Source organism: Lates calcarifer, linkage group LG7_1 (genome assembly GCF_001640805.2).
Source record: "Lates calcarifer isolate ASB-BC8 linkage group LG7_1, TLL_Latcal_v3, whole genome shotgun sequence".
Lineage (NCBI taxonomy): Eukaryota > Metazoa > Chordata > Actinopteri > Centropomidae > Lates > Lates calcarifer.
This window is the reverse complement of record NC_066839.1, coordinates 12,103,668-12,117,346: the sequence shown is the minus strand read 5'-3', so window position 1 is coordinate 12,117,346 and position 13,679 is coordinate 12,103,668. Positions and strand designations below refer to the sequence as shown.

At 40.4% G+C, this 13,679-nt stretch overlaps 1 protein-coding gene across 1 annotated transcript in view; it reads left to right on the top strand.

Annotated features, from left to right (window-relative positions):
- The first annotated feature begins 1,530 nt into the window (after positions 1-1,530).
- The window catches only part of esrrgb (estrogen-related receptor gamma b), a 38,252-nt gene continuing 26,103 nt past the window's right edge, over positions 1,531-13,679 (top strand). The window contains exons 1-2 of the mRNA XM_018694581.2: positions 1,531-2,036; positions 12,731-13,146. Of these exons, the coding sequence (XP_018550097.1) occupies positions 1,987-2,036; positions 12,731-13,146 (466 nt within the window). The 5' untranslated portion in view covers positions 1,531-1,986. The remainder of the gene's footprint in view (positions 2,037-12,730; positions 13,147-13,679) is intronic.

The window sequence follows — 13,679 nt, the reverse complement described above, 5'->3', positions numbered from 1 at the left end:
GATGCCATGAAGCCCGGTGTTCCCTCACTGGGTAAGCTGGCTGACTGAGAGGGAGGGAGGCAGATGAGGCTTGGGCATACAATATGGCCCACCTCAGGAAACTGCCAACACCAGAACAACAGTGGAGAAGGAAAATTAAATGCAGGGAATTTTTTAAATGAATATACATACACAGAGAGAGGAGAATGTCTAATTTGGTTAATTTTTTCAGTTTAATTAACCAAATCAGCAAGCTGTATGAAATCAGCTGTATCTGAAACATTTTCACTATTTTGAATTTTTAAAATCAGCAAAGACAACATTTCCACGTTTCTTTTTTATTTAATTAACTCCTGCTCCTGTATTCAACCCTAATGTGAAATCATACATGTCGTCTGAACATTAGTCTCCCTCTTTTTCTGTCTTTTCTTTCTGCCTCATTAAAAACATAAACATATCTCCTCTATTGATTATGTCTGGATGTCTTAATCAGATCAGCAGGAATACCCTGGTTTTCCTTCGCAGGAAAGTACATTAAATGTCAAAATATTGATCAAAAATTTAATTGAGAATGCACAGCTCCCTTATTAAAGCAATCGGCCCGTGCTCCTGTGACTCTGATACAGACTGACATGAAAAGAAAACGTTCAAATTTATAATTCCTTTTTATTTAAAAGACGGTTGGGGGAAACAGAGTCTGTCCCGAGGCTTCTGGCGACACAGCAACGCTGTGATCAATAAGAGTGTGTGATGGGTTTTGTATCGATCAGGAAAATGTGGGTTGATGAAGTGGGTTGGAGGGCGGGGTAGAGGGACGGGAGTTGGGGGGGTTGCCTCTCTTCTGATGGCTGCCACTTTACACAGACGTGGTAAAGGTGCACCCAAACTCCTCTGTCGTCGTCATCATTATTAACATTCCTGTCGAGGTCATTATCACTCTCCGTTTCTTACGGCCTGCCTCTGTCAGGATTGGTAGACCCACCCCCCAACTCCACAGTATGATTGGTGAGATGCTGTGGGAAGCAGCTGCCATCAGTTTAAAGGAGGGCAGGCTGTGGAAAGCCAGACCCATGGTGGAGAGGATAAAAGAGTAAAGGGAACAGTTTAGCTCTATAAGCTGGCACTGAGCCCTCTAAAGCACAGTAAACAGACCTGTTTAAATCATCCTCAGTGAACCTGCTGCTACTTCTTCTACTAGTGACCACTTCACTGTAGTTCTGCTGTTGTAAACACCAACTGTGACTCCAAAGGAACTCCTCATCTATCTGTCTGTCTGTCTCTCTATCTGTCTGTGTGGTTTTAGGGTTGGGGGTGGGGGGGTCTGCCTGGGTCTCTATGTTTTGCAGCGCTCCCTTGTGAATGACTGGACACCGACTGGTCCTCCATCAGCCCGTCCCACCACAGTAATCCCTTATCTCCATTGGCTGCTCTCAGGACAGCCTTCCTGAAACCCACCAATAGCAACTGCTCCATATGCACCAAACCACGCCCTCCTGCTCTTAAAGAGCCCCCATGTCTTCAATGGAGACTCAGTCCCTTCACTGACTTGCTCAGCCTGAGTGCGCTCTCGGCACTGCTGCTCTCCATCCATCTATCTCATGTCTTTTATTCTCTCTTTCTCTATCCATCACTTCCCCTGATTTTTACTCTCTCTCCTCTGTACACTTCCTGTTTTCTCTTTTCGTCTCTACCTCAGGTTCTTTTTCCTCTCCCCTCTCTATATCATCACTAAACCCACTCTTCTCCTCTCCACACACACTCTTGAGCCTGAGTGTGCAGCACCTGTGCAGACTGGAGTTTGTCGGGCCGAGGCAGAAGGTTTTTTTTAATTCTTATTTTTGTGTCTGTGCATCAGAGGAGGGAGGGGAGACAACACCCAGGAACACCTGATCAACATTTCATCAAGATATGAGGAGACTTAGGAACTGATCTCCTCCTTCAGCTTTTCCCAAGCTGTTTGTTTTATCTGTTTTTCATTGCAACACCTGGAATGCTTAACGTGGACTGATGGATGTTTCCGAACTGTGCATCCCTGACCCTCTCTGCTACCACAACCAGTAGGTGCATCTCTTTCCACATCTTTTTCCCTTTTGTTGGGAATTTTTCTTTTCTACTTCTAGCTGATAGAATTTCATTTACTTCTTGACCTTTATTTTTTATCCAAAAGGAAAGATCAAATCATGAGTGAAATCTGTTTAATCCATTTGTGAAAAAAAAAAACATCTCATAGATAAAGTAAACTATTTCAAAAGACAGGGAGTTCCTCACATTATCTCAGCTCCATCTCCCCATGTACGGGACAGCAGAGCCTCAGTAGAGTCAGTGAGGCTGCGGTAGCGTAGCCCGCGGGGGAGTCCAGGTCGGATGGTTGCCCTACAGCTGTCTAGATCTGCATCAGGATCCAGGGTTTAACCTCAGCCACAGGGAAGAGCCAGAGGCAGATTAATACAGATGATATCCAGACAACTATCCTCTGGCAGCAGTCGATGTCCAGCGGTGTCCCAGAGAAAGAAAACTGTGACTGTGCTGTTGTCCAGTGTGTGTGTGTGTGTGTGTGTGAGAGAGAGAGAGAGAGAGAGAGAGAGAGAGAGTTTTTAAGAGACAGATAAGAGTGTATTTGATTTGGCTGATAACTGTCTGCCTGTGTTTGGTTAAAGCTTTGATCACTTTTATGTTGTTTTTGCTTTTGCACTTTATTTAATTTTGGTGCTTGTGCTTAAATCATGCTGAAATTATATTGACAGGGAAATGTTAGATCATCTCCAAACTGACAGTGTAGGTAAAGAAAACACAGTTATTTCTATTTAGAAAAGATTAAAGTGGTGCACACTTTACATACGCATATCATTGTGCATGTCAGTTCACAAGTGCAGGGATCAAGGTGCTTGCTGTACAGGAAATGAGAACTCAAAGAAACTCATAAATCTCAGAGAACCAGTCCTTACTGTTTCATTGCTGCACTCGCTGGATGACTGGAAAGACGCTCCTCTGGACGGGTTGATCCTCTTAATGTTAAGCTGTAGATGGGATTGGAAAGGGTTAACCTGCTTAGCACTTTTTCACAGGACTATGATTAGGGATATTTCAAACTCCCCAAGACTCTACAAATAAAAAAGACACATCTTCTGGAATGTTAAACATTTATTTTAATTTATTGCAGTCTATAACTGCATCTGAGCTGCACCTCCCGATACAAGCAAGACAAAAGTAAGAAAAGTGAAATAACTTAAGTCTGTATTTGTTATGCAAAATAAAAGATCAAACATGTTTGCATTCAAAAGCAATCTCTTTTATTAGAAGGGATTTTCAAGAATTATTTAAAGTGGTGTAGATGTTATATACACTCTGCAGAATTCTCATACTACATTAACATTTTATGAACAAAATTGTACTATAGCAACAAATGAAGTGTAAGTTTGACAACACTGACAATTCAAACTGTTTCAGCAGTGTAGTAAAATGTCCTGTACACATAATGTGGACATGTACATACATTTAATTTATTAACTATAATCAAATTAATTACGCTAATTTCTTAGTGAATTGATGGAAATCATTTCAGAAGTGTAATGTTTAACCACAAGTGTTTAGAGAATTCGTCAGTTGTTTTGATATCTCACATAAAAGTAACAGACCTGGGCTTCATTTCTTTTTTAATGTGTTTAAATATATCAGTTTCATGTATTGTCTTTTAAGGCTTTGACACTCAATATTGCAATTCCTGTGCAGATTGCTGTGCAGTTGAAAAAAACCCACAACCCTGAGCTCTTCTTTTTCGCATAATCATCAGTTTCCAGAAATCGGTAAAATTGCATTTAATACACATCTATCCACCTAAAACTGAGGTCTTAAGTTATTCTATTTTTGTAAAGTAAGGTAATATCTGATAAAAAAAAAATATATATAATAACTTAAACATACAAAAAGTTGAAAACATTTTAAGCTGAATTTAAATTATCAGAAAAGACAAAGGCAACAATATGATGCTATTAACCTGATGGTAACAGCACAGTCTGTACTAAGTGTGTGTACGATGTTGTGTTTGTGATACTGTGTGCTTGTGTTTATCTACATCTACCCTGCATATATAGATGCCTACAAAAATAGTATGCATGTGTGTTTGGGCGAGGCAGTAGCTGCTTACATATGTACACAGATGCACACATACATAATGTGAATGTGTGCATACTGTATACAGTCTCAATCCCCTCAGTTTGTCTCTTCTCTGTTACTGCAGGACCGATTGGCCACATTTGATAGGACAGCACTTTTCATGACACACTAACTCTGCTATCCCCCCCCCCCACAAATGCAGATGCTGATGTTTTACTCACCACTCTACAAACTGTATTTGTACTGTTTATAACAGAGTCCTCTCTGGGATTAATGCTGAGTTAATTTAACTCGCTAAATTGATTGTATTTCGTTTACATTGAGCAAACCATGATAAAACTTTTAAATGTAATAGTATGTCATGACCTTTCACACCCTCTTTAGCTAAAGAACATCATAGCTGAGGTTACAATATGGGTTTTTACAGTAAACTACTACTAAACCTTTAAATATTGTAAATCATACTGACATAAAGTTTACCACCTGGAAGCAGATGTAGTTGTACATGTACTTGTATACAGGAAATCTGTGCTGTAAGTGTCACATTAAGCTGTACTTGGTCAGGGTTGGCCTCGGGGAATGCTATTAACCCCTTGAGGACTTTTGGCCCGACAGCCGACCCACTGGCCCGAGGTTAGAAGTCTGACGGCTGTGGTGTCCAACTCTCACGCTACAGCTCTGCTGAAGAGGCAAATATACTCCTCTACCAGCACACTAATATTAGCTTATCAGGCATCGCATATTAATGCTAGAAATAATTTCTATATATACAGGTATATGCACACACGTATACTGTATATAGATGGTAGATAGTAGTGTGTCCTCTTTTGACCCTTTGCAAGGATGATATTAAATGACTCAGTTTTATACCACAGTGTTTTTCCTTTGTGTCAAAAAATAAAAGAACTGAACAATAGATCTGTATATGCATATAAATACGTTATATGCTGTTTTAATGTCTAGAATTTATAATTTGATTTTTTTTTTTTTAATGTCCGCATCAGGACCATTTTGGTGTTTCTTGTTCTTGTTTTTTGATGGAAATCAAAATAACCTGCAGCTATAAATGTGGATTAAATATCAAATTATGGGTGTAATCTACTCGAGAATCTGACTCCTGAGGTACTCCTAACTTTTCAGTCATTTGACATTATTTGAATATTCTGGAGAGAGAAAATTTTTCATGTGCTTCTTGCTCATGAATAGTTTCAAGAGAATTTTTATGGGTCTTTTCATGGACACATAATAGAATTTTTTATTATAAAAAATAGACACATGATTTTCCTACTCTTAAAATGTTTAACAAGTAATCTTGAAATGATCAACCCTATGGTGTGTCTGTGATTAGCTGTGGATTAGCCATGACAGTTTTAACAACTGCATCATTTACACCTTAAGTTTAAATAAAATAATTCTGATTTATTTTTCTCTCGTTCCACTTGCTGGTCTCATATATGCCCTTCACAAGCAAACAAGCAGGAATGCATAAAGCACAAGCAGTCAAATGTATGCACACGCACACATCACAGACACATACACACACATGTGCACGCACATACGGATGAGACCAAAGAATCACACACTGACCTGGGATCTAATTTTAGCGGTGCCATATCATGCAAACACCTGACTGTGTCTGTTAAGAGAAAGACATCATCTTATCATCATCGCATCTGCATTTATTACACTAGTTATGTGTTTGTTCATAAAGTGTTTATATGAGAAACTTTACCATTCGTCTAAAAATTTAATATATAAACACCATGGTCCAATCACTTGTCTTGTCAAAAGTGTGTCTTGTAAAAAACTTAACATTACTACATAATTAAACCTCTCAGGTGATATTTAACATATAGAAGTCCTTTTATTTTATGTGTTCTTCTTAACAAATGAGCGCCACATCAAACATTAATTCAAGACCAAATGTTTTCAAAAATGCAGAATCAGAAAGATAAATCATAATTTAATTATAGCAGGATATTTAAACAATGAACATTAAATATATCTTGCAGTTGCTTGTTGTCGTGGGTCAGTAGATGTGCGGGTTCAGACATTATAATTTACTGTAACTGGACGTCTTCACCAACTGATATGGCTCTTACTGATCTGCCATGTAGTGTTTTGCGCCAAAGTTGACTTTTTGCCACCAGAACCTGCCTTGAAAATTATATTGAAAAAAGACCTGATACAGAAAGACCACACTGAAATGTCACGGTAGTGGTAATTTCAAAGTGTTCATGCCGCATTTTGAAACAGATTTTATTTTGAAACAGAGATTTGTGATGCGATATTTGATACATTCCTGACAAATCTGGGTCTTATCGCTATTCCTGTGCGTCCTGCAAAAGCATTTCTGTGCATGTCAGAGCTAGCAAATTGAATTTTAGTGTTTAAGTATCAGTAATTTCAGTAAAAATGTTGTTTTGGGGGTTTTCTTACAGTCTAGTGGAATGGACAAACTGCTTCCAGCTCATCTTTCTGCACCTCATAGAAAACAGCTACCACTGCACTTTAAGTAGCGTGCTCACTGTTTGGTTTTATCATCTCATCTCACCGTGGATCTGTCCCTAAGTTTGACAATTGGCTGATGGGACCGGTAAAATCGCCTGGGAACCGAACCTCTGAGTTCACTGACGGATGGAGGGAGCAGGTGTTGGGACAGTGGGTGTTGTGTTGTGGTCACATCAGTGGGGAAAAATGCTGCTTCCCTCCAACTTTTTCTTACACTACCAGGCTTTGAGGAAAAATGACCAGAGATTAAAAAAAAAAATTAAAAACACTGAAACTCGCTGCTGCATTTTGTCATGACACTGTTTTCCAAATGTTCAGACTGTCATTTTTATTAATGGTGATGGCTGCTGCATATGAGGGTACAGCCCAGCTCGATGGGAGAGTGGTGCTGTGTGACGGCATGAGAGGAGAACAAACTTCATTACATGTCATGACCCCCTCTTGATATAGATATATCCTTTAGGCAGCCTGTCAAGGACTCTGAATTCATCAGGATGTAGATGGATGCTTTTTTTTTTTTTTTTGCAGGCACTATTCAATCAAAACGTGAATGTGGCTTTCATTGGCTCAGGCAGAATACAAGCAGCAGAGAGGACTTCTTAGAATGAGTTTGTTTTATTGATCAAATGAAATTAACACACACACAGAGAAGAAGAAGAAGAAGCCATGCGTCTAATCATGGAGTGTGGGTCAGCCAGCATGTTTAATTTAATGGGCCTCATCGTAGCTTCACGAGGTCTCACATTGTGAACTTAATTCCTCTTCACCACGTTAATTTGCATTGTGTCAATTGACCGGAGTGCTTACTGTATCAGCTTGAGTCGCACTTGAAATTCAGCCCATGCCCTAATACCATTAGGCAAATGCAAAGTTGTGTCATTTACACATTTGGGAGAAGAAAAAAAAAAGGAGAGAGAGAGAAAAGCCAATTTGCGCCAGACAAGACTCGCTTGTGATTATCAGTGGATGTTATTACTGTGGAGAAGCAGACGTTTGAAGGTTATGTTTCTGGGCAGTAATTGAAATGCAAAATAACATTAGGATCGATGGCCATCTCTGTTTATTTATGAAATCAATATCGTAACTGTCCCTCATGAGTCCCCCTCTGATTCCCAATGACGGCTTAAGTCTCTGCTCGTTTATTCTTTCTCCCCCATAACCTCTCTCTTCTGTCTCTTTTTAAAAGGCAGTTAGGGGTGTGTTTGACTTTGCAGGGAGAGCAGTTTCCTGGAGGTGGTGGACGTGTATGTAGATGGGGGTTGATACTCCAGGTAAGGAGACATCATCCATGTGGGAAATCTATGCAATCTCTCCTCGTGGCAGTGACATTGAAGAGGCCATATGCTGGAAGTTCCTGTGTACAAGTATGTGTGTGTGTGTGTGTGTGTGTGAGAGAGAGAGAGAGGAGAGAGAGAGAGAGAGAGAAAAGCGAAAATGAAGTATGTCTGTGCAGTGCAAATGAAATTTAACTGAGGGGAGGGAACTTTCAAAGAAAAGGTTGAGTGAGAAAGTTTTAAAACATTTCAGAACAAAATTTTACAAAAAGCGTGGATTTTCATTGTCCACCTTTAGGACACAAATCTGTGGTATATACGATGAGGTCCACTTACTGTATTCTCTGAGCTTTCAACTGTATCCCATGGCTTTCTTCAGTGAACGGGAACTTGCTCAGGTAGCGGACTCTGTGATTAGACCAAGTACTGTGGAAAACATGCAAAAAAACTTCACAATTAAAGCATAAAGCAATAACTTTGTTAGAGCTGAAACAATTTAATCAATCAGTCAATCAACAGAAAATTAACCTGCAACTATTTTAACACTCCGTTGATCATCTTATCATTTCAATCATGACAGTAAACTGAATATCTCTGAGTATTTGGACTGTTGGACACAACAACACAAATTGAGACGTCACCTTTGTCTCTGGGAACATGTGATGGACTCATGTCACAGAGCAAATGATAAATCAATTAATCCGGAAAATAATCATCAGATTAATCAATAGTGAAAATGATCATTAGCTGCTTGCCTAATCTTTTTCTCCAGACAGAAGATTTGTTCTGCAGCCAGGTAAAATATGAATGTGCATATAGTTGAACATAAGATGCATAAAGCATAATAAGATACGGAAAGAAAAATTGATAAAACCTACTACATAAAGGTACAGTTTCAAAGAGAGATGAAAGAACACAGCAAAATCTAAATTAAACTAGAAATAATTCTTAAAGTCTAGAAAAGTTTATCGTTTGAATGATGTTTATTTGCGGTAAACTACTACGCTTAAAGGCAAAGACAGCAAATGTATTGTCTGATCTAGTAGACACTGATCAGCAGAAAGAGAATTAAAAATGTTTATGGACACAACAGTTAAAAATAAGGCGTCACAGGTAGTAACTATAATTTTACATGTAATATTTAAGTTTATGCTTCAGAGTCTGTGATTCAGGTGTGAAACTTCAGGATTTGAGCAGACAGCGAAAGATGAAGACACAGCAGATTTTAATAAAAATGTCTTTTTTTCTACTGTAAAATCAACACATTTACCTTAAAATGTTTTATAAATGTATTTTGACAAATGTCTCCTCTCTAAAAACTAACTACGTTATTCGCAGCAGCGTATGAATCATGTATTTAAATTTCAGAACGCACGCAGTTTTTGATGATGACCTTCATTTGTGCCAACGCTATGCCACGCGCATGTTGTTGTTACTACTTAACATTTGGGCGACACACGCTACCCCATTTTCCCGCTCGCATGACCATTCATTTCCCAGACACCCCGGCCGCGGACTAACAGTGTAATCTATGTGTCAGGCAGGAAGGGGCACTCAGTTTAAAGCTGATAGAGTTTGCCCCAAACAAGGACAGCCTATCATAGAAAGATTAATGAACTAATTTCATGCATGGCTCCTTGCCTCTGTCCTTCTGCGCTTCCATGTTCGACTGTGTGTTCAGCACCATGATTTACGCCGTGTTCCTTGCTACAAGCTTAACCCCAAGCTTAACAATAATATTTCCCCTCAGTGGGAAAATACATAGCAAAATATGGAGAACCAGATTTTATTTTTTTAAACTCGTCACTCAAGAAGAAATGGATAGCGTAAGGTCACTGTGGAGAATTGTTTTGAATATGCATTTTAGATTTTCTTCTTCTTTTTTTTGTGACTCCTCCTAAAATTTATTGAGCTGAATTTCAGAGGCTGGAAAACATATTTCATGGTGTAGAGAAGAGGTGGATGGATTCAGGATTTATGTAGGGAAGCAGGGGATCTGCATCACTGCCAGCATGAGGAGGCATGCCAAAATACACACACACACACACACACACAAACATTTGAGATTTTAAGCTGTTCTGGTGGGACATTTTCACACCCATCACACTTTGGCTCAGATATTAAAAGAAAAAAAAAAATTAAAAAGCAGTGGTCACTGATCTGGCATTTCAGGCAGCGTCTCGGTCGTATTAAACATTCTGGACAGCTCTCTAGTTTTTACATGGAGTCGTGTCTAGACGCTCTCTCTCTTCCTTTCAGTGTGGCGTGGACACACTGAAACCTGTGCGTCTGCTGCTCTGAGCCGTCCATTGTGGGGAGCGTCTGGGCCTCTAAGAACAGCAGAACAGAGGAGGCAGGTGACCTTCACGTCTGTCTGATGAGTCTTGCTCGTCTGCTCAGTTTGTACCATTTTTCTGCGCGGCGGAGCAAACACCACCCCATTAGATATTAGGTGCAATGCGTTTGTGTGTGTTTGAGTGTGTGTGTGTGTTGCCAGGGGAGCGGGGCGGGTTGAGGAGAGTCAGGCTGCGCTTAGAAAACTCTGTGTCTCTTTATAATAAGAGGGGGAAACCAAATTATGAAACTATGAAGCTATTTCTGTCCATGCGAATTGGTGGTTCGTGCCATTATTTCATTTCGACAGATTGGAAAGGACCCATTAGAAATTTCCATTAAACCTAACAAAAAACATCTCCCCAGCGTTACTGTGTGCTAAGTGTGGAATGAACTACTTTTTACATATGCCACAATGTACTATTCCATAGGGATTCCCCCTATCTGGCTGCAATGATGTATTAACTGTTACAACGCCGCTCTCTCCACTTCCTTCAGATGGGAGAAAATATACCTTCCATTTGACTATAGGTGCATGCTGATTGCTAACAAGATTTAACGTGAGCCCTGTGAATCTTTTATAAACCACAACAGCCTCAGAATGAAGACTAACATTATGTTGTATCGCTCTATCTCGCACTATGTTAACAGTCCTGGCTGATTAAAAATGCATAAGGAATGTCTGGGACCCGTAAGAGGAGGGTTTATTTTTTCATGCCTCATCTGGAACAGGAAGGAAGCTGAGGATCAATAGATCTGATCTGGGCCCAGGGGTAGAGGCTATCTCCTCCTCCCCTCCCTCTCCTCCCTCCACCCTGCTACCCGTTAGCAGTTAAAAGAGAGGTTTCATGTTGTCAGGGCCTGATGACTTCATGTCTTTATATAAACACTTTTACAAAGAGGCAACCGAGGGAAAATACGTTTCTAACCACAACACTGAAATTGAAAAGAACGTTGGGGGGGGGGCAAAAAGTTCAGAGGAATCTGGCCCAGTGTTAGCTTCTTGTTAGTTTCAGACATTCTTCACATGGCTTTCCACAGCTTTCACACAATATTTACAAGCATGTAGGGCAGAAGTTGTGTAAGATCAGCACCAACTGTGACAGACAGAGCCAGCAGTTCTAACACTGACCCAAGCCTCATTTCACGCTTTATTTGAGAGGATACTATTGAAGCCACTGCAAGTACAACAACATACAAAACATGGCAAATAAAGAACTTTGTATCTTCTTTCAAATAAAATCTCGAAAATACTTGATGTTTTTTAGCAAGATCTGCTTGTTAACATTTGGTAACACTTGGAACTGTTTTTGTTGATAGGTTAAGTCAGTTTTATTTGTTTTCTTCATAGCCTAAAATCTTATTTTCTCTGAAAAGGCTTTACAATCTGCACAGCAAAAACACCCTTTAGCCTCAGACCTCCAATTCAGAAAAGAAAAAGCTCTGAAATAGTACTTTAATGAGGGGAGAAAAGGAAGAAATCTCAGAAGAACAACAGACTTGCATAAGTAATATCTTTCTTTAACTCTTTTAACTCTTTTCCCCAATTTTATAATAACATTTGGGATTATGGGACTTAATCCAAGGTCTTCTTCAGCCCCTCCAACCTCTCACTTTAAGTCTATTGTAACCTCGCACCATCCATTGGCAAACTCACCAGGACTATTGATTGGGTCATGTATTACCCATGATCCTCCATATGCTGAGTGTAACACCTCTCTCTGTCCATTAACAGCCTTCTGAAGTTTCATTCATTCACTTACGCCTGGCAGCCGACCCACTGTGGGCATTGTTTGCAAGATGTATGGGGCATCCGTTGACATGGTCATTAGTTACCATTTTGCCTGAGAGAAATAAGCTACTGTAGTATATCACTTGGCATTCCAACACATTAATGGTTGTGTCTGTAACATAATCTATCAAACTCAGATGAACCGGCATGCTCCATCACAGCTGATGAATCTCTCACGGGATAATCAGGCGATGATGGAAGAAAGCAACGTTCAGTACATCTTGTCGGGCTTGTTAGCGGTGATGTTTTCATTGAAAGTGCAGATTTTCTGATTTATATTGACTTTCATGTAAGGTTCTTTGTTTCTCAGTTCTCTAGAAAATCAGCTCTTATTTGCATGTGAGGAAAAAAAGCACTGTTTCTATATAGATGATGTTGTTTGAAAACCCTTGTCTCTCTGTAAGATTGCATGATCTCTGATGAGTTTTTTAGGGAATTTCTCCAACTGTTTGGGCCTATGGAGTCCTTCAGAATTCATTTGATGATTTTTAAGATGTGCTGCTATCAGCCAAGAAAAGTGTTTTCTCTCAGATCCTGAGGGTCAGACTTCGGTAGACAAATTCTAGAGTTTGTTTCTGTTTGATTACCAGGTTGCTGAACATTTAACACCAGTTTGTATCACCTTATAATATCGCAGTGGTTCAGTTCTTCCCTGGTTTGCACTGTATTTACTGTGAATTTAGTACCAAACCTGACTGCAGCTCCGGCCCTATGTGTTTCTATCCAGGTTGCTACCCAGAATGCCCTCTGAGGACCGACACCTATCCTCAAGCTGTGGTTCTTACGTCAAAACCGAGCCCTCCAGTCCCTCCTCCTCACTAGTCGACACCGGCAGCCACCACAGTCCCAGCGGCAACTCTGACGCCAGCGGCGGCTACGTCAACGGCAGCGGTGGGCGTTCGCACACCCTGGACTCCCCACCAATGTTCAACCCAAGCATGCTCGGGGGTGGTGGCGCCTGCTTACGCCGCTACGAGGAGTGCTCCGGCAGCATGGTGGATGACTCGCCAATCAAGTGCGAGTACATGCTCAATGCCATTCCCAAGAGGCTGTGCCTGGTGTGTGGCGACATTGCCTCAGGGTACCACTATGGGGTGGCCTCCTGTGAGGCCTGCAAAGCCTTTTTCAAAAGGACAATACAAGGTATTTCCCACTTTGTCTTTCATTTTTCATTGGCTCCCCTGAGCTCATCTCCAGTGTCTGTATGCTCTCAGTTAACCTGAGAATATTGTATTTTCTGTAATTTCACAGGTGGTTGAATATTCTGAGGCGCTACCCATTTAACCTAAGTGTACTGTCACTTCTTTTCATTAGGTTTACCATAGTTGCGATTGCCAGGAAAGCATATTGACCTGATGAGGAATCCATGGTCATGTGTCCTCAGTGCTGGTAGCCAACCCTCTGCTCTTATGGGACTAATACAGTGTAGTGATTCTGAGTGTCTACAGCAGGCATTAGGCCCAGACTGTAAATCTGTTCTGGGTTGTGATTTTTTTTTATTTTTTCAATTTGTTTGCATGTGAATCGTACGTCTGGCATCGTCTCTGCCATGTGCGGGAGCTTTTCCAGAATAATCACTTGGACAGAGATAATATGCCACAAAATGAGATTCAGAAGTTGGAATTTTATCCACAGTATTTGTGTCTGTAGACATAAAGTCAGACAGCAGGTCAGTG